Below are 20,708 nucleotides of genomic sequence, written 5' to 3'. Positions count from 1 at the left end.
ATTGATTGTTTGTGATAAACAGGTCAACAAAAACTAAACGCTTGTTTTAAGTTTCCGGAAGGAGGAAGGGAGGATCCTGGAGACTACCAAAGAAAACAAAGTCCGTAAAGTTACCTGAAGAGAGGCGTAACTCGCCGGATGCCGCCTGACACACCTTCACAATAAAAGATTCAGCGTTTAGAACTGTCAGGATGTTTGTTTGTTGCGGTTTGGTTCTGTCCGGGTTCCTCTCAAACAGATGCATGGTTAGGGTTCCTCGGGGATGGCTATTTAAGTAACTGTGCATCAGTTTGACTCTTTCTGTTTTTTTAAATAACTTCTGCGGAAGCTTTATTTTGTCGAGAGCTGATCTGCCACCGGAAGCAGTTTTCCTTCAAGTTAACTTGACGTCATGTGATCGGACTGAGGACGAGTTTGTCTCGGGACTTTTCTCCGGCCCTTCAGCGCTCCGCCGCCCTCTGTTTGTTTGTTTTTGTTCCTTTCTTTGTTTGTTTGCTGACGTCACGGGCCACCAGACTCTGAACCAGGACCGGACCCGGCCAGGTGAGTCCATCCGCCCAGCGCGCACACGCAGTCATGTATCTGTGCTCGTGAACCCGCGCGGAGTGAAACAGTTCGATCAAAAACCAATTCCTCGACAATTATTCACTTATTACAGTTATCAATTCAAAGCTCCGAAGTGTCAGAAGCGGCTCGTGCTCAGGGACCGTTTCCGCGGTCTGAGCGAATCCTCTCTCGCTCCCAGTCCTCCCAGCATGAGCGTCCAGCCCCGGCGTGTCCGCCTGAAGCCCTGGCTGCTGGCGCAGGTGAACAGCGGCAGGTACCCCGGTCTGCAGTGGCTCAGCGCGGACCACCGCCTCTTCCAGATCCCCTGGAAACACGCCACGCGCCACACGCCCGTGTCAGACGAGGAGAACACCATCTTCAAGGTCAGGTTAACCCTTCACACCTGACCTCTAACCTCTGATATAGCATCTGCTGTGATCATGTTTCAAGTTTCAAAAAACTTTTTTTTTTACAGAAAATAGTAACGCACACTCGTTTTCATATCTTGGTGAGGACCTCGTCTCATTTCATAATGCTTTCCCCAACCCCAACCATCAAAAATGAATGCTGAATCCTAACCCACAGCCTAATCCTAAGTAAGCTAATTGTAACCCTGTCACTAATACCACATGGTGACACATTTTGTCCTCATAGGTAATTGTTAGTCCCTACAAGTATAGTAGCATACCATTTTTTCTGTCCTCACAAGATGTCTAAACATGTACACAAATACAAACACACGCAGACGGACAGATGCACACATGTGCACAAACACACACAAAAACAGATACAAGGACACACACATACACGGACACACACACAGACAAACCAAAGTAAAAACTACAAGCGGGTTCTTGAGTGACACATGTGAAGAGGAAGTAGGCGTTTGACTTCCTCCTTCCAGCGGAGTTTCGTTTCACAGTTTATGAACAACTTCAGTTTGAACACAGGTGATGATGTCACTTCCTCCTTCTCTGCTGACTGCTTCCTCTTTTGTGTGTCAGTCTGAGTGTTTATTGACTTTGAGTAGGGTTGCCTATGATAAACACTGGAAACAAAGGGAAACTGCTGGCACGGCAAAACATCTCTCAGCTTGAGCACAGGTGAGTCCTATCTGTCAGATGTGAGTTATGCCCTGGTCTGTGTGTCCTAGGCATGGGCTCTGGAGACGGGGAAGTACCAGGAGGGAGTAGATGAACCCGACCCTGCCAAGTGGAAGGCAAATCTGCGCTGTGCTCTGAACAAAAGCCGCGAGTTTCAGCTGAAGTATGATGGCACCAAAGAGACGCCGGTGCAGCCGTACAAGATCTACGAAGTGTGCGAGCACCCCGGGAGCACAGGTGAGCTTCACCTGCACGACTGTAACCTTCTGATGTGCAATGATGACAGGAAGTGATGATCCCCGTTTTGTGTTTCAGACGGCGCTGAGGACGATGACGAGGAGGTGAGAACGATCACATGATGTAAACAGTCTGACATGTTCTCACGTGACTGACCGAAACACTTTGATCCTTTCAGATGCCGAACCTGATGGACCTCTCCATCAGTAAGTACACCTTCGACTCAGTGTCACCATGGAAACACTGTGGCTGTTGATGTAATGTGATGATGCCATGTCTCCTTAGACCCCAGGCTGAGTGACTCCGCCCCCTTTGCCTCCTTCCCGGCTCCCTCAGAGATGAACCAGTTCAGCCTACCCCCTAACGGGACATTTGGACCGCCGCATATCCCAGTGCCTCTGCTTCCTGACATCACCATGACCTCTGATCTCCAGGGTCAGGCACACTTCCTCCATAATGGACTTCAGGATCTGAACGCTGCCGCTGCGCAACCAGAGCCGGACCTAATGGAGGCCAGCAGCATGGTGGGCGTCGAGAACCAGGCAGAGCCTCAGAACCACCAGCCCTGCAAGTACGACCTGCTGAGCAGCGTCCCACGTGAGTCCTGACCTCTAATGCAGTTTCCTGTCACAGATTCAGGGCTAAAACGCTACCACACGTGGCGCTGCTCAGACAGTTTACCATCAAACCAACTCTGATGTCACACTTTAACAATACAGCACCACAAAGCAGAGCTCAGGGTTACCTTCACAGACCCATGATGTTCACCTGCGCATTCACAGGTGAACATTAGGGCTGTGCTTTATGACCAAAATCTCATACCCTGATGTCATTTCTTGTCCCTATAACGATTTGTTTTGGTGGCTTTACTGTGGTGACTTTTGCTAATTCATGGTCCCCCCTCTACTGGCACAGTAATGGTCCTGTATCTCGTGTTGCTATAGTAACAGATCTGGACCTGAAGTTCCAGTACCGGGGCCGTACAATGGGCTCTCTGACCGTCAGTAACCCTCAGGGCTGCCGGCTGTACTACGGACACCTGGAACCGACCCCAGAGCAGGTGGACCTGTTCGGACCTGTCAACCTCCAGCAGGTGCTGTTCCCGGGAACATCAGAGATGCAGAACGAGAAACAGCGATTTTACACCGAGGCCTTGCTGGACGTGATGGACCGCGGCCTGATCCTGGAGATCTGTGAGCAGGACATCTACGCCGTCCGCCTTTGCCAGTGTAAGGTGTTCTGGTCTGGACCGGGCATGCCAGAACACGGCCCGTCCAACCCCATGGAGAGAGAGAAGAAGATCAAGGTCTTCAGCCTCAATGACTTCCTGCAAGGTGAGTTTGGTGTGCGGGATTGTTGACATGCTGCCTGATATGTTCTAACCGACATGCTTCTGTCCGCAGGGCTGATCTTGTTCCAGAAAGGCGAAGCCCCGAATCCGCCGCCCTTCGAGATCTACTTCTGCTTCGGGGAGGACTGGCCCGACAATAAACCCAAAGAGAAGAAGCTTATCATGGTGCAGGTGAGGGGGCAGAGCTTAAACTGAGTGGCAGTGCTAACGGTTTTATAACAAGTGCAAAAAAAATGAAGAAGCCTTGGGTCCGAACACGTCAGAACCAGAATCTTTATGAGCTCCACCCCTCCACCTCCAGTTAACCTTCACTACATCACTTACCTCCTCCTGAGCAGCCTCAGTACTTCCTATTGGCTGATGTTGCTGTGAAGAACCTGTCTGTCTCCAAACCCCTAACTAAACAACATGACCCGAGTCAGAGCTCAGTCCTGCAGATGCCAGGAAATAGTCAGGGTCAGCTCCCATTGGAAATTCATGAAAAGGCAAGGCAAGTTTATTTGTATAGCACAATTCAACAGCAAGGTGATTCAAAGTGCTTTACAGAGACATTAAAAAACAAAAACAAATAAAAAGCATGATTTAAAATAGAAAAAAAGAAAGGAATAGTAGATAAAACCAGTAGTTAAAATGTAAGTTTTGAAATTTAAGCTTAAAAGTAAAACAGTGCGGATTTGGTGCTTTATTCAAATGCAGCTGAGAACAGGTGAGTCTTCAACCTGGATTTAAATAAACTGAGTGTTTCAGCTGATCTGAGGCTTTCTGGGAGTTTGTTCCAGATATAAGGAGCATAAAAGCTGAATGCAGCTTCTCCGTGTCTGGTTCTGACTCTGGGAACTGATAAAAACCGGATCCAGATGACCTGAGGGATCTGGAAGGTTCATACTGGGTCAGGAGGTCACTGATGTATTTTGGTCCTAAACCATTCAGAGCTTTATAGACCAGCATCAGAACTTTAAAGTCTATCCTCTGACGGACAGGCAGCCAGTGTAAAGACCTCAGAGCTGGACTGATGTGGTCCACTTTTTTGGTCTTAGTGAGGACTCGAGCAGCAGAGTTCTGAATGAGCTGTAGTTGTCTGACTGATTTTTTTAGGTAGACCTGTAAAGATGCTGTTACAGTAATCAAGCCTACTAAAGATGAATGCATGGACTAGTTTTTCCAGGTCCTGTTGAGACATCAGATCTTTTATCCTTGAAATATTCTTGAGGTGATAGTAAGCTGACTTTGTTATTGTCTTAATGTGTTTTTCTAAGTTTAGGTCTGCATCCATCACTACACCCAAATTTCTCGCCTGGTTTGTGGTTTTTAGATGTATAGATTGAAGTTCTCTGGTGACCTGTAATCGTTTTTCTTTGGCGCCAAAGACTATTACCTCAGTTTTGTTTTTGTTTAGCTGGAGAAAATTGTGGCACAACCAGTCATTAATTTCCTCAATGCATTTACCAAGAGCCTGTACAGGGCCTCGGTCTCCTGGTGACATTGTGATATATATTTGTGTGTCATCTGCATAGCTGTGTAGTTTATTTTGTTGTTCTTTATAATCTGTGCCAGTGGGAGCATGTAAATGTTAAACAGAGAGGGGTCCCAAGATGGAACAAAGTATTTCCTGTTTTCTAAGTATGTTTTGAACCAGTTTAGTACAGTTCCTGAAAGACCTGCCCAGTTCTCCAGTCGTTTGAGTAATATGTTGTGGTCAACTGTTCAAATGCTGCACTGAGATCCAGTAAAACTAAGACTGACATTTTTCCACTGTCTGTATTCAGACATATGTCATTAAACACTTTGGTCAGAGCGGTTTCAGTGCTGTGGTTCTGTCTAAAACCTGACTGGAAGGCATCTAGCAGTTATTCTGTTTTAAGAAGTAATTGAGCTGTTGAGAAACTGCTTTTTCAATGATCTTACTTAAAAATGGGAGATTTGAGATCGGCCTGTAGTTGTTCATTTGTGTCTTGTCAAGATTGTCCTTTTTCAGTATAGGTTTATTACAGCAGTTTTTAGTGGTTCTGGAAACACACCTGACATTAAAGAAAAGTTGACGATCTGTAACAGGTCTGACTCTAAAGTCTTTGAGACCTTTTTGAAAAAACTTGTTGGCAGGACATCTAAACAGCAAGAGGAGGAGTTCAGTTGACCTAAGATGTCCTCCAGGTCTTTGCTGTTAATAGGGTGAAACTGTTTATGGTGTTTAAACAGTTTTTCGGTGGACACAGTACATATCCTGGATCTGCTGTTGATGTACCAATTGCTTGTCTAATCTTTTGGATTTTTTCTGTGAAGAATTTGCAGGCCATGGTTGAATGAAGTTCAGCTGCCACTGACACAGGAGGGTTTGTTAGCCTGTCAACTGTAGAAAATAAGACCCGAGCATTATGGCTGTTTTTAGTGATGATGTCAGAGAAGTAGGACCTCCTTGCACTCCTCAGTTGTAAATTATAATTGTGAAGTTTCTCTTTATAGATGTCATAATGAACCTGGAGGTTTGTTTTTCTCCATCTGCGCTCAGCTTTCCTACACTCTCTTTTTTCATTTTTCACCAGTGTGGAGTTTCTCCATGGAGACTTTTTCCTTCCAGAGATAACCTTCACCTTAATGGGAGCAATAGTGTCCATTACATTTAACATGTTAGCATTGAAGCTATTGACGAGCTCATTGACTGAACCTCTGGACAGGTCAGGTGTTAATGGGAAAACTTGGTAAAAGATTTCACTACTGTTTTCAGTTATACACCGTTTTGTGATCACTGCTGTTGACATATTTATGTGGGCTGAAATTATACTTTCAAAGAAAACACAGTAATGATCAGACAGGCCCACATCAGACACAGTAACCTTTAAAATGCTCAGGCCCATGGAGATCAGTAGGTCAAGAGTGTGTCCTCTATTATGTGTGGTCTCTGTTGGGTCAGTTTTAGCTCTGTTGATATATGTGATGCTAGCATGAAGCTGTCAGGTCACATGTAACAGGGAACAGGTTTGTGCTAATATTTGTCATCTTTGTTGTTTAAAACATACTTCACAAAGTTTGTACTGCAGTAAAACTCAGACATTTCCATGACAAATTTACTCTGATTACACAAACATGCAGGTGCAGCTCATAAGTAACTGGACATGATTTCCCTGAACTTATTGTATATTAGTACATTACAGCAGAGGTGGTAAAAGTACATTCTGTACTTAAGTTGAAGTGCAGATACTTAAAAATACTGCAGTAAACGTTGAAGAACTGATTCAACGTCTTTACTCAAGTAAAAGTGAAAAAGTACACGCTGTGACGTGTACTCATTAGGTTAGGATTAGGACATCTCTATCAGCTATTATTATGCAAAGGTAAAAGGAGCCTGTGTTATATTAATACAATAATAACATAGTATTAGTAAATGAGAATAAAAACGCTATTCAAATCTGAAATTTATTTCTCATGAATGCACTCATCTTGAATCTGTGATGTAAACAAAGAATTTAAAAAAGGTATTTTATGTTGCCTCCATGGTAGAGGCTGAGTTTGCCTCCAGGAAAACGTGTTACAGGTAAAGGGGGCTCAGCGGGGGGCGAGTCCCAGCTCACAGTGCAGGCTGTGATCAGCTGACCTGAACACGGTGTCAGCAGATGTTTCACAGTTGTATCCGTTAGTACAAAGGTGGAATTCAGTGTTGATCTCAGCGCCATCAGCTTAACTTCATATTAATCTCTGCTGCGCTTTATGTAATCTACATTACATCAGCACGCTAACCTGTTTATCTGCACTTCATGCAATGTTTGAATAACACACAGTTAATTTACTTGATTTGTTATGCAGCACGTTTCACAATATGAAAACTCATCACACACAGATGTGATTAAAATGATGACATCACATGCAATCCTTAAATCTCCCTGAGCAGGCCTCACCTTTAAATATACCCTTTGTTCTTCCTCTTCTGTCTTCTTCCTCCACCTCTGACTGAAGTTACCTCTTATTCTTTTCTCTCCCTGAGAAGTTCAGCAGCTAGGTTGTTAGCAAGGAAACTCACTAACAATCTTGCATTTGAAATTAGCTGCCACTTAAAAAAGCGTCACTGCCTTCATGCTTCCCCACACTTGCACTGGCCCACAGACACCTGGAAATTCTACTTAAGTAAAGTAACAAAGTATTTGTACTTTGTTACTTTCCACCTTTGTACTTCAGTATATTTCTTGTTACCTCAGCAGCTCTTTCTGTTTCTGTGCACTTTGTTAAAGAGAGGTAACAGATACATAAATGCAGATGTGAACATAAATGTGAGGTCGGAGGTCAAATATGACATGATAGTCTTGCTTTCTACATGCTGTTGACACAAGGCGCACATGTAAGAATCCAATTTTTTCTGCCCAAAGCACAAACCCGATTCTTTAGTAAAATGTTGAATATCTGTTCTGTAGCCTCTCCTGGTCACCTGTCTGTGGGTGTGCAACTAAACACATTTATGAATAATTCCCTCGAAGCGTGTAGTTTTCCCTCCACACCTTTCTCTCTGTGCAATTCCTGTTTTTAACCCAGTGTTAGGAATAAAGTTTCACTGTGTGGGATGCAGACACACAAGCCAGGTCACCTTTCAACCTCCTGACTGCCTCATGTTCATGGAGCTCCAGACACCTGTGGATGTCTCACAGTGTTTTTTGTTTTGTTTTTTGTCCTCAGGTGATTCCTGTGGTGGCCCGGATCCTGACAGAGATGTTCTCCGGAGAGCTGAGCTGGTCCACGGACAGCATCCGGCTGCAGATCTCAAACCCCGATGTGAAGGATCAGACAGTGGCACAGTTCAAAGAGTTGCAGAGGCTCCTGCAGAGCCAAAACATCCAAGGACCCTGGAACCCCACCGGCCCCTGAACCAGGGGCCCTGGACCCGACACAGACACTGCTTACTGCACCCTCCCCCAAACAGTAGGAAACCCTGACTGGAGGGAAGGTGCAGCTGTACAGAAACTGAACATTTGAGACAAACGGGTGGAGGTCTGCAGGTGTATTTCCTGTTCTGTTGTCATACCGACACCTTTCTGGGAGGTTTCTATGTTCAAATTTCAATAAAGGCCGTTGCAGTATTGTCACACCAGGTGTTTTTGTTTTTAGACCAGGTAATAGGTCTAGCAGGCCTGAGAGGGTCAGACTCTACTTCGGTGTTTACCTGGGGCCCGTTCTTCGTACCTCGCTAAGTAAGTTAGCTGGATTAGATTGTTGACGATTTCGCGTGATCCTGGATCGTTCGGTTCCCCGAAGCTCATCCGGGACTTGCTGTCATAGCAACAGAGCCGTAAGCGTAAACCTGCTCGGGAGCAGGTTTACTTTATGTAAACAGGATTAGATCGCGGCCACGCAGGTATGTCCGCTTCATTTATACGAAAGCAACAGCGATATTCCACCACTGTTTCACCATAAATAAATAACATCAATGTAACTAAAGATAATGCAGCACTTGATCCTTTATTGATGTCACACAGATACATACAGGTCATTTCCTAAAAAAGGGAAATGTACTATTAACATTCTATTACATGTATGTGATTATTACAGATGTAATTCATATTTCAGAGTAGTAATTGCAAATTACTTCGTGTAATCAAGATGAGAGACCACGGCTATAAAAGCGAAGGTGGATTTGGGAAGCCTGTCGCAGCCATGTCCTGTCCGTATACGCGAGCAACCCATTGCGGAAGGTGCAAGATTGATAAGGAGAGTCCTCAGAATTCAGCGTATATTGCGGGATAGACAGGATCCTTTAGCTCAGCGCGACAGTGTGCTCATAGAGAGATATCGATATTCCCGTGAGGGTATTATTTACTTAACCAACTTGTTGACGAGGGGGTGCAGGACCACCACCTGTCTTTTTTTCCTCTGCCCTTTTCTTGGTTGCTGTTATGAACAAACTAACAGAGTATTACAGGCCAGTTACCTTGCCAAGAGACGAAAAGCAATCTAAGAGATAAATATTACCATTCTGTAGAATACTCCTGTATTCCACTTTTACTTGTTCCCATGTTCTTGTGGGTCCTGTTGTGGCTCTAATGTGAAAGGGGATATAATATAACATATTATGATATAATATAATGCCATATGATATTGGACAATATAGTGTCATATGATAGATCTACCCTACCGCCTACTGGTGTTGGCCAGAGGGGCCGATGGCGCGATATGGCAGCCTGGCTACAACCGTAGCTGCCTCCACCAGTGTGTGAATGTGGGAGTGAATGAATAGTGGTATCGTAAAGCGCTTTGGGTGCCTTGGAAAGCGCTATATAAACCCAATCCATTATTATTATTATTATTAAATTACCTACGAGTTTGATTTGTCAGCAACTTTCTGCCAGCCCTCTCTCCTTGCTTTTGCAGCCTTTGCAGTGTTCTCTTGCGTTTTAATTAAACTCTGAAACTCCTGAAATCCCTCACTCATGAGTTCTTGCTCTGCTGCCGGAAAATACCGAGCACGCCCCTTCGACATTTTCGCCGACCAATCAGCGGGTTGCCGATCACTGTTTCTGCTATCGATGCGTAGCCCCTTTTACGACACCCAGTGATCGCGCATTACTTCATCCAGCTGTAGTAATCGTCAACAGCAGGTGTGTTCGGGGAACCGGATTAGCGAGCTCACGGTTAGCGCGATGATTTGATCTTGGATGTGTCATTTGATCTTGGATGTGTCATTTGATCTTGGATGTAGTAAGCGACGTACGAAGAACAGGCCCCTGTTCAGGTAAAACCTGAAGCATCAATTTAAATGCACTAAATGAGTGAGCCAGTGTTTTGATGCCTGACTGAACCTGCAGGTGTCTGCTTTTGGGCTGTGAGTAAATAAGAATTTAATAATCAGTAGTTTCAGTCTTGGAAAAATATGCCATACACCTGAACCTTCCTGCTCACCTGACCTGCAGCTCCAGAATCAGTATGACCTGTGTCTGTTTACATCAGAAATAATCAAATGTTTTTTGTATTTTGAATAAAGACGATGGTTTGAATGACCTCTGATCTCTTTACCTTACGCACCTCACCAAATGATGGAAAACATCAAGGAAAGGAGATAAGGACTTAGGAAAAGAGATGCTCGGCAATGCAGAGGATCTGACAGATTAGTGAACGTCACACTTGATTTACTGACGTGTCTGAATTACAAGCTCCTCGCCTCCCCAGCGTTCATGGCTCTGCATTCAAGCTGGGGATAAATGAAGGACTGGGGCTCCTTTCCTCGGGGCTTAGAGACTTCAGCTCCTGACAGTCAGTTTGAGAATTTCCTGCAAGAAGCCACTCAGACACTCCCCTGAGGTCTGAGGACAGGAAGAGCACTTCAGTGAGCTCCAGGATGTGGTCCTGAGCAGGTTCAGGTCTGACTCACGGATTTGTTCCTGCGTGACGGTTTAACCGCGCTTACATCACACCTGTGACGCATTTAAACTGAGCCTTCTGCAGACCAACAGCTCCACATACAGAGAAACTTTTTCCATCTTCTCTGTGCTGTAGCATGAGACCTGGAACGATGCAAACCACCAGCTCACTCACGCCCTCCGATGCCCAATATAGCTGCTGCACTGCCTTCACGAGTCTGTCACCGACCTTGGAGCGTCTCTGATGGAGGAGCAAAAAGATTTGCTCTGTTTGACTTTGAAGAGTTCTGTGATGAAGGTTTCTATTATTTTAGAAAGCCTCCGCACCCTTCTGAGCCAATTCATCAGGTTCCCAACCTCATTCCTTCCAACACCTGCTAAGCAGAGCGAGAACCCAAACACCTGGCTACCATGCAGCTGTCTGACCAACTGGCACAGGTAAGTGAGGTGACAGTAATAACAGACACACTGGATGAGCAGTTTGTTTTTTTTAATTTGTTTACAACAAGGCTACATCACCGATGATGTCATGGTGTCAGTCTCTCCGCCTCATTACCCAGAGTTCACTCTGTTTCACTTTGTGGAAGAACAACTAAAATTCAACCAAAGTTAAAAAGGTCAAAGGTGACGCCAAATCCTCCCGCAGCACGCTGCAGCCAAGAGCATCATGGAAAATCTTTTGGCTCCTTTTATGGCACGGACAAAAAAAAAACAAAAAAAAAAAAAACCCCACCACGACCAAAGTCCAAAAATAAATCTCTAAAAACTGTTGACCAGGCACATCCTCCGATTCACGACCGCAGCTTCCTGACCCCGCCCACCTGCCGGACCCAGCCCCGCCCACTCACCACCTGCTGCAGGTGAGGTCAGGTGAGTTCAGGTGAGCTGGGGTGGACTCATTCTGTCCAATCAGTCTTCAATCTGTCAGTCCTTCAGAGTGAGCCGCCCTGTTCACATTCGAAGTCCTTCATCATCTTCATCCCTTTGGATCCTCGTCTGCAGACGCAGATTATTGCCGTCACCTCTGAATGCTCGTCAACAAAAAGATTTACCTGTGGGGAAAAAAAGAAGTCTTAAACATATCAGAGAAGCAAACAAACTCAGGCTGAATACACACCTGAGTGTACTTGAGAACAGGCTCACCTGGCGGTGCGAGAAGGCTGCAGCTATCGGAACAGTCTGGTGAACTCTCTGATGGCCCAGCACACCTGTTTACACTCCTCAGCGCTGCAGAACAACAAATGTGAGGTTATCTACTTGTCACCTATGCAGGTGTTCCACACACTGAATGTTTATCAAAAACATTTAACCAGACCATGAGATCAATTTTACAGGAAATAAACTCCTCAGTTGGAAGAGGTTTTTTTTACCAGTGCATATAGTGTTTTTCATACACCTGAAACCTCCCAATCAGGTCAGGACAAGTCCAGACTCGCTCAATCCAGACTCCAGTTTGTCTGCGTTCCACCATCAGACGAGTGAGTCTCGACAAAACCTGCTACACACCTCACGCACTCTTACCTGAACGCCTCACAGTCAGTAATGCCTGTTTCTGAATGCCACAGACAGCAACGCCTGTCCCTGAACGCCTCACAGTCAGCCATGCCTGTCCCTGAACGCCTCACAGACAGCAACGCTTGTCCCTGAACGCCTCACAGTCAGCAACGCCTGTCTGTGAATGCGTTACTATTTTTTAACAAACAGACGTTGAAGCTGTGTTCAGTTTCACCCAACCCAAAAACAGCCTGTTCGTGTTGGTGGAAAAATGCACCATATCGACCAACCAAAAAAATGATATGGCAACATGACATTTGGTTGTTTCAGGAGAGGGGGAAGTTTTAGGAGTGACGGAGAGAGAGAGAGAGAGAGAGAGAGAGAGAGCAGAAAAAGAGAGAGCGAGTTTAGAGATGTGAGAGATTTGTGACGTTTAGCGTGTTTGGAGTGTGTAGTTAATGTGTAGTGTAGAGGATAGTTTGGTGTTGTGTGTCAGTAAAATGACACGACTGCTGAATAAAAACAATGATACACCTGCTGCTGTCAGACTTGCAGGGATCAGGCTGTGATGTTCTCCTTTATAGTGGACAGAAATTATTTTTTTGGAGTGGCACAAATAATTTGTGTGGCATCTCATTGAATGCAGAACCGCTGATTGTTCTGTAACTAGTTTGAAATGGTTATAACAAAGGGTAAAAGGTAAATGGATGCAAATAACTTTGTTGTTTGCAAAACTTGTGCAGAGGATTTTAAAATTGACAATTTATATTTACATTTAAAGTTATGAAATATTATCATTAAACATGTTTGTGGTTGTTACATTAAAAAATATAACTTTTTCTACTCTGATTTTATGTTTATGTTTTTTGTCTGATTTTAGATCAACTGCGTTAACACAGTATGTCAAAAATGAAAACATGACTGTAAATTCAGACACGCGAGGTTGTGCTGAAAAGAATGAGACCAAACAAGGCAAAGTAAATAGTTTTTAAAGGTAAAATGTGGAGGGAAAATCAAAAGTAGTTAAAAATGACCAATTATACCCTAGACCTCAGAGGGTTAAACGGGTTTTTTTTTTTAAGTAACGCAATAGTTACTTTTCAAGTAATTAATTACTTTTAGAATATTGCAACTCAGTTGCTAACTCAGTTACTTTTTTGAAGAAGTAACTAGTAACTATAATTAATTACTTTTTCAAAGTAACTTGCCCAACACTGGTTATCTCACCTGGTGACCTGTTTATGGAAGTCAGTCAGCTGTTTATGGGTGACTGTCACGGCGCCGCCTGACGTCTCCTTCGGTAAACCTTTCAGGGCGCTCTCTAACCAGCGGCAGAACGTCTGCAACACAAGGACACCATCATCAGCACCTAGAGTCACCCGACACCCCCAGCATGCACACAGGTTTGAGATGCCTGACCACCTACTCACCGGCCGGTCGAACACCATGATCTCCCACAGCACCTCGGCGACGTCAGGTAGCGTGTACGGCGGCAAACAGAAGCAGCATGAGTGCATCAGCTGAGTGACGAGCTGCTGGCCGTGCTGCTCCATAGCCTGACCAATCAGACGCTTTCTCACCTCGAAGTCCTCCTCGTGCTGCAGACCCACAGGTGTTAAGGTGAAGCAGACTCCTGTGACATTACTGGCGTTTACAGCACGTTTCCATTAGACTTACATCGTTGGCGACTCCTGTGTGGATGAGGTCTCGGACAAACTTCATCACGCTGCAGTTGGCGTCTCGGTGGTCCAATGAGGTGGCGGCGATGGCGCACTGTATGATGTGAATGATGATGCTGCTGCTGAGCAGTGTGACAGGACTTCGCTGGACGAACCTGAGCAGAAGAGGATAACGGGTGAAAACGGGCAGAGCTACGGAGCGTGGCACCATCGGGCTCAAATGGGCGGAGCTTCAGACTCACCTGGTGGCCAGCCTGAAAAGGTCATCCACAGTGTCAGGGTGATTCCTTAGACCGTTCGGCTGCTCCAACAGCTGGAAGGTCGGCATGCAGAGAGCCTGAGGAGGAGGAAGCCACACCACCATCATCATCACTGACCAGCTTAATGAGCACATAACAGAAAGGTGGAGCCTCAGTGCCCAGGTGTGCTCACCTGTAGCATGTCGAGTAATCCCTGTCTGCAGCCCTCCTCCATACCGTACTCATCCACCAGGATGCTGCCCAGGTACAGGAAGCAGGAGTGTGGATACACCTGATACACGCCCACCATCTGACAACAACACACACGTGATTGTTTCATTGGAAACAAAACAACACTGCATCACCAGGGATCACAGATTCTCTCTAAACCAATCAGAATTGCTGACACTTTAGTCACAGCACCCCCTGGAGTCTGGCAAACTGCTTTGAATCTGTTCACAGATGATTATTTTGTGTGACAAGTTTCAACAACAAACTTCATTTGATTGATTACTGATTGACTACATCATGGTGCACATACTCAAAGCCGACTGGAAAAGCTCTGATCAGCTGTTCTGGAAGCTCAGAGTTTATTTTTAAACTCAGAGCTTGTTGAACCTGCTTCCTGCTCGCTGTCCGATATGAGGTCTCACCTGTGTGACAAGCGGCTGCAGCAGGGAGGCGGAGCCTTTCCCGACACAGCGCACAGCGAACCTGAGGCAGCGACAGCAGCGCTCCACGATGCGGTTATCAGCCTGGTGAGTGTTCAGAGTCTCCGACAATACGGGCCAGATCTGCAAGTTACATGACCAGAGGTACCTCTATCACATCTATTCAAATCACTCTATTCAAATCAGACTTCCAGGTGAGCGCAGGTGTGTTACCTCCTGGATGACTTTCTGACACGGGTGAGTCTGTCCATTCTCGACGATCGGGTTTGTGTGTCTGCAGAGAAATGATGTGTCCACCGTCAGCTGTTTCATTAAAGTTATACTGGAAGTGAACAAACAGGAGAACTCACCTGAAAATCACAGCCAACCTGTCGAGCCACACCGTCGGATCAGCTGATTTACCGTTTGTGGACTGCTCAGTCAGAAGCTAAAACACAAACAAGTAAACACATAAGTGAACAAACAAACAAACACACAAACAATCAAACAAACAAACAAACAAACACACACACACCCCTCTGACCTTCTTCAGAGCAATAACCTGAACAGCACACAGGTCGCTCAGACACTCTGCGATCTTCTCCAGAGGAAGTCGAGCCAGGACCAGAGCCGTACCTGTACAGGTAATAGTACACTGATGTGATTACACATGAGCCTGCTGCATCTACACCACTCATGAGGATAAACCTGTGTCAGAGATTTAAACCTTGTACCTTCTAAATGTGACCATAGGTATCTGATAAATTCAAGGCAGGTACAGTACAAATATGTGATGATGTCAGTGCAGGTACCTTTGAGCAGGCCGACGGCAGCCTCTGTGGAAAGGGCGAAGGAGTCTAGTGAGCGAGCGATGTCCAGCAGCCCGTGGAAGTGCTGAGCCATGTGATCTCTGCACACGGAGCAGATGTTGTGGATTGCCTTTGCTGCCGCAGATGCCAGCGGTTTCTCTCGCAGACCTTTCATCAGGTAGTTCAACACAGAGTCTGACAGGAAGTACAAAATATTATTCAGTATTCCCAGATGCACCTGTGAAGCTACGACATCCTGAAAGGCAAGGAAGTTAAAACATGGCTGACTGCATCATCAGGACACTGCCATTGTTCAGGATCATTCCTCCGTACCAAGGAATCTGGGATTCCTGTCCACGACCTCGCTCATCTCGCCAACCAACTCGATACTCGTGTATCTCACCGCCATGTGAACGCTCTCCGGAAGTAACACAATCTGCTGCAGCACCTCCGTGAGCGTCGGGTTGTTCTCCCTGAAATCCGACATGGAGAACATGTTTACTTGATGAACGCGTCTGTGAGAACTTCCCGTGGCAGTGACACAGATACTCACGGGTCGACGCTCTTTGCGATGGAAGCCATGATGAAGAGGACGGCCTCTGTGACCTCCCAGGGAGGATTCCCATCTTTCAGCGTGGAGTACAGCTGAGGACAGGAAGTGATGTTAATGAAAGAATAAAGGTGAAACAGATCCCACCTGTCAGCCTGAAACCACCTGAGGATTAGTTACCTGAGCGAAGCACTCCACGGAGCCAACCAGGAAGATGACATCTTTAACAAGGTCAGACACCCTCATCCGGAACTCGCCAAAGTCGTCTGTGTCCTCCGGGATTCCCTCCTGTGGACGGAGAAAAATTCAGACTAAGATTTCATGACCTGAACACCTGAAGCCAACACCTGTGGGTGGAGCCAGAGCTGGAAGTCTGACAGACGCTGACATTTTAGTTTGTTTGTGTTCCTGACTTCACATTCAAAGTGATTCACTGATTACTGATCACTCACGGTGAACACACCTGTGTGCATTATTGTGGACCACCATGGAGACAACAAGGACAGGTAATACAGTCAGGGTTCAACTTACAGCAGTGTGTTCAAACTCAGCATCATAAAAACTTTACACAGAAGGATCTGGAGCCAGACTGCAGCATGAAAAGGTTCTGGTTCTGGTTCTTACATGATCCGGATCGAGCTGGCAGTGCCGGGCCAAACAGTGGAGAAGCCTCTGGATGTACGGTCTGAAGATGGCGTGCAAAGTCGGGTCGTTGATTTTGTACAGGTGTTCCCCAAGACGGTACCAGAAGTTAAAGGAGATCTCCACCACCTGGACCACAGAGAACAGAATCACACACAGAACCATAACGCAGACCAGACAGGCCGACATCCGAATTAGAACATACAGGAGCTTCATATGCCATGTCATATGCAATGCCATGGGGTGTGTTCGTACCTCGTATTGGGGGTGTCCTGCACAGATCAGCAGCAGCTCCAGGGTCCTCAGGTCTCCCATGCCCTGTCCTGGACTCCTGACCGTGGTCTCCAGGAAGGTCTCGCAGAGCTCTGTGAAGATCCTGCAGTAGTTCAGCACTCTGAGGATGAGAATTGAACACGCGTGTTACTGACAATATGTAAACAACACATGAATGCCACAATCAGAACTAGATTTGTCCTCACTTGTCCAGATCTTCTCGGGCTACTGCCATGTGATAGGCCGTCTCTAGTGTCAGGACGCCCTGGAAGAGCTGCAGCGCCAATGCGACGTTGGTCTCCACGTTTTCTATGGCGTAGAGCGCAGAGCACACACAGTCGGAGGACGCCTCGTGGAGGTTGGTAGAGGTTTCGTCCCTCTGCTGTGGAGACAGTTTGGGGTAACATAGAAATATTCACACGATTCCAGATCGAGGCTCACGTGATCATCAGATCATTGACATTGACGGCACTCTCACACTTACCAGGACCTGGAAAAGCACCATGAGCAGCTGGTTGCTCGCCATGAAGTTGCTGTCGAGGACGCCCAGGTTGAACCAGCTGCCCAGACAGCGAAACACCTTAATAAGCATCTTCTCATCATTCCCCGTTTTCTCCACGCAGGTTGTCTGAGGACAAATAAAGTCAGAGTCCTGTTTAAATAAAGATTAGTGACATCATCAGTGACATCTCCATTTTTAGAGTGATAACAGTTTCCGCCACATTATCATTATGGTTTTATTACTAGCCACACCCCTACCTTAATGACAACATGCAGCTAATGTGGCAATCATGTGACAGTTAAACAGCCACTGGCCTGGTGAACAGATACGATCAACATTCAATGGTGTTCAGACAGAAATATTACTGAGCTGTCTGACAGGTGAGAGTCAGACAGGTGTCTCACCAGCAAGGTAACCACGGTGCTTGAGTAGTACGCCAGGTCCTCGATGATCTCCGTCCTCCGATTCGCTCCGATCCTAAGCGAGCGGCTGTGAACTTCCTCTGGGAGCACGGTGAGGATCTCTATGAGGAAGAGCATCGAGCTGATGTCATTGTTGTACCTGAGAAGGGGCGGAGACAGAGGAACAGGTTAGTCACTGACCAGCTTCAGAGAAAACATTGTGTTAGCTGATTTTGTGAATTCTTACTTTTCTATCAGTGTATGAACACATCCTTTCCAGGACGCCATCTGCAGGGCAAGGTCAGCGATCGCCAAAGCCAGCTGAGGGAAAGGGTGATGGTCTGAGTTACTCAAGTAAGAACTATCACAAACAAACTTCCTGTTTTTAAACCCTGATGATGTCACTGCAAGTTCAGCTTACTTTTTACAGTTAAACCCCCGCCCTCCGACAAGGTGTGATAACAACCACACAGATTTATTAAAGCAGGTGTTAACCAGCTCAAGCCAACATTAAACATCACAGGTAAGAAATATTTCTCAGGCTGATTCTGTTACAGAACTCATTCCTCTTAACTAAAGCGATAATCAGCTGTTTCCAGGGAAACCCCACTGAGACAACTTTACAGCTGCCTCAAGCCGAGTGCAAAAGGTGAGGATCAGTCAAGAGTCAATGAAGTCCTATTGACTCCGATGCTTATACTGCCGGAACAGGTGCAGTTACCTGGGTTACAATGATGGGTGACAGGTCCTTGAGGTTTTGGATGTGCGTCAGCAGCGAGTCTCGCAGTGCATTGTGGGTCTCTGGCGGGAGCTCGTAGAAGCTCGTCTGGATCTTCATCTTCATTGTCTGTGCGGCGAAGTAACACGACTCCACGTCCTGTTTGAGCTGCAGCAGCTGGTCTGACACCTCCCAAGCATACATCTGAGGAAGAAGTGATGTCATAGCGAAGGATGGGAGAAGAAAACAATCGACACAGCATAACATTATGATATTTTGTCTATACAGGGACACCAAACAAAAATAAATAAACTAATTAAAATATGAACAAGAGGACTTCTGACTAAATTGAAGGAGGCAACTTTATCAGGTAACTGCTGTATTATCTCAAACAGATTGCACATAATTGCCAACTTGACTCTATTCAGTTGCAGAGTGACTCATATTACGGCAACATTTATGCAGGTCTTAGTGAAATGTTGGTGAGCTTGGTAAGAAAATAAATGAAGAGATGATGTTACATTGTTGTATAAAACAGGTACTAACAAAGTTTAACTTTGACAACATAATCTACAGTTTAAAGGTGGTGATTGCGAATATTACTCTAATACTCGCACACTGTAAAATGTTAAAAAAAAATCTTCAGTGAATTATTTTCATAAGATTGAATCGTGGGCTGTCTGCTGATTCTGCTCCTTATCATTAATGCCCATCAGCCACTCGGGAGAACATCTGAGCAGAACAACAGCCTCACGTTTCCAGCTAGTTGACATTACAATGAACCGTTTGATCCGTTGTCCCCAAAAGACCAACCACCTGACTGAACCTGAAGCTCTTCAGGTGTTCTCCTCAGGTCCACCTGAGACGCTCGAATTAGTTCTCACGTGACTGAAGGCTGTGAGCTGGGGCTCCACAAACACTCCACTGAGCATGCTCACTGATCAGCTGACTGCTACAGGGGGAAACTTTTACCTGCATAACTTCAGCCCTCACGCACAGTGGCTGACCTTTTACCCCAGGTCACCTGACTGTGACCATGCTAACATGCTAACAGCTGAATAAAAACAAACAAGCCGGAACCGCAAACAGGAAGTCCAAACACAGGCAGGGGAGCGCTTCATTTACTCACCTGCAGCAAGGTGACTCACTCACTCATTCACACACACACTCTCTCACACAAACACACACACACAAACAGAAAGAAACAAACAGACACACACACACGTGCGCAGGCAGGCAAAGTAACATACAGACAGCTAGCAGTTAGCATAGCAGCTAGCTCGGCATGTTTTCCTCCATTCATTTTCTTTAGCTTAGCTGTTATGCTAACGGAAGCGGTGGCTCCTCTGAGACTGCGCACTACACTTCACCTGTGCGTTTTCACACAGGTAAAACCCTGAGATCCGCTTCACACAGATCCCCGAAAACACGAAGCGACCTCCGCCCGCCCGGGCCTCTCCCCCCCGCCCTCTCACCGATCTCTGCAGCTCTCCCAGCCACAGCGAGGCGCGCTCCTTCCCGGCCGGGTCCGGGTCGTGGTACAGGGCCTGGACCGCCTGGTACACCAGCGCCAGGCTCGGTTTGCCGCCCTCCATAGCTCGGGTCAGACACAGGGACGCGGTGAGGCAGACAGCTCGGGGTCCGGGTGCTCGGATCCGGGTTCAGGGTCCTAAACGCTCCGAGAGCCGACCGCCATCTCACAGGCTTTCCGCTGCAACGGCAATCCCGGTCCCACCGGAAACACGGGCACCAAAAGAAGTTCCGCTTTGTCCTCCCGGAAGAAGACTTCTGTGAGAGGGCAATTAAAAAATAAAATGATGAAATAAAATGCAGCATATTAAAATAAAACAAAACTAGGGACACAATAATAATACGATACAATAAATTACAATGCAGTACAATAAAAATTAATTTGAATTTAATGACAACTTATCATAACCATCCATCTTCTGCTTCACACCTGGGTTTGGGTGGTGAGGGCAGTAGCCTGAGCCAAAAAGACCAGACCTCCTTGACCCCAGTCACCTTCACCAGCTCATCCAGGGGGAACACCGAGATGATCCCATTTCAGCTGAGAGATTTTATCTCTGAAGTGAGAGCATCCCTAACAGTGGCGGTCCCCCCCCCCACACACACACACACAAAACATATTAAGGATTGTACATTAACATAAAACTGTT

The 20,708-nt window shown here is 46.1% G+C and overlaps 2 protein-coding genes across 3 annotated transcripts; one reads left to right on the top strand and one right to left on the bottom strand.

Annotated features, from left to right (window-relative positions):
- Nucleotides 1-388: 388 nt before the first annotated feature.
- Nucleotides 389-8,303, top strand: irf5 (interferon regulatory factor 5). The gene is made up of 9 exons (XM_014338790.2): nt 389-543; nt 659-929; nt 1,700-1,886; nt 1,965-1,990; nt 2,065-2,092; nt 2,172-2,483; nt 2,831-3,220; nt 3,290-3,408; nt 7,897-8,303. The coding sequence occupies exons 2-9, from the start codon at nt 756-758 to the stop codon at nt 8,083-8,085; spliced, it is 1,425 nt and encodes a 474-aa protein (XP_014194276.1). The 5' UTR covers nt 389-543; nt 659-755; the 3' UTR covers nt 8,086-8,303.
- Nucleotides 8,304-11,273: 2,970 nt separating this feature from the next.
- tnpo3 (transportin 3) lies at nt 11,274-20,279 on the bottom strand. Of its 2 annotated transcripts, none has more exons than XM_014338791.2 (23): nt 20,004-20,279; nt 18,532-18,732; nt 18,058-18,131; nt 17,814-17,970; nt 17,392-17,535; nt 17,114-17,289; nt 16,890-17,028; nt 16,617-16,763; nt 16,173-16,280; nt 15,996-16,087; nt 15,776-15,915; nt 15,446-15,637; nt 15,169-15,269; nt 15,005-15,081; nt 14,868-14,928; nt 14,637-14,777; nt 14,177-14,293; nt 13,987-14,081; nt 13,743-13,899; nt 13,496-13,663; nt 13,293-13,405; nt 11,715-11,798; nt 11,274-11,623 (listed from the first exon to the last, which is right to left on the bottom strand). In XM_014338791.2, the coding sequence occupies exons 1-22, from the start codon at nt 20,121-20,123 to the stop codon at nt 11,738-11,740; spliced, it is 2,781 nt and encodes a 926-aa protein (XP_014194277.1). In that variant the 5' UTR covers nt 20,124-20,279; the 3' UTR covers nt 11,274-11,623; nt 11,715-11,737. The 2 variants fall into 2 exon arrangements, with proteins under 2 accessions (XP_014194277.1, XP_005938448.1); XM_005938386.3 differs by having other exon boundaries at nt 15,178-15,269; nt 20,004-20,278.
- Nucleotides 20,280-20,708: the final 429 nt, after the last annotated feature.

Source organism: Haplochromis burtoni, unplaced genomic scaffold (assembly GCF_018398535.1).
Source record: "Haplochromis burtoni strain Fernald_Lab_line unplaced genomic scaffold, NCSU_Asbu1 Contig_249, whole genome shotgun sequence".
NCBI lineage: Eukaryota > Metazoa > Chordata > Actinopteri > Cichliformes > Cichlidae > Haplochromis > Haplochromis burtoni.
This window is presented reverse-complemented; position numbering and strand designations above follow the sequence as displayed.

Bases quoted from the DNA above. Each gene is read 5' to 3' on its own strand.
- tnpo3 (XM_014338791.2), bottom strand. From the start codon at position 20,123: ATGGAGGGCGGCAAACCGAGCCTGGCGCTGGTGTACCAGGCGGTCCAG. The intron at 15,270-15,445 runs GTACCTGCACTG...TTACCTGTACAG, and splicing joins TGCCGTCGGCCTGCTCAAAG to GTACGGCTCTGGTCCTGGCT. The intron at 14,778-14,867 runs GTAACACACCTG...TGTAACTTGCAG, and splicing joins GTCAGAAAGTCATCCAGGAG to ATCTGGCCCGTATTGTCGGA.
- irf5 (XM_014338790.2), top strand. From the start codon at position 756: ATGAGCGTCCAGCCCCGGCGTGTCCGCCTGAAGCCCTGGCTGCTGGCG. The intron at 930-1,699 runs GTCAGGTTAACC...TGTGTGTCCTAG, and splicing joins AGGAGAACACCATCTTCAAG to GCATGGGCTCTGGAGACGGG. The intron at 3,221-3,289 runs GTGAGTTTGGTG...TTCTGTCCGCAG, and splicing joins CCTCAATGACTTCCTGCAAG to GGCTGATCTTGTTCCAGAAA.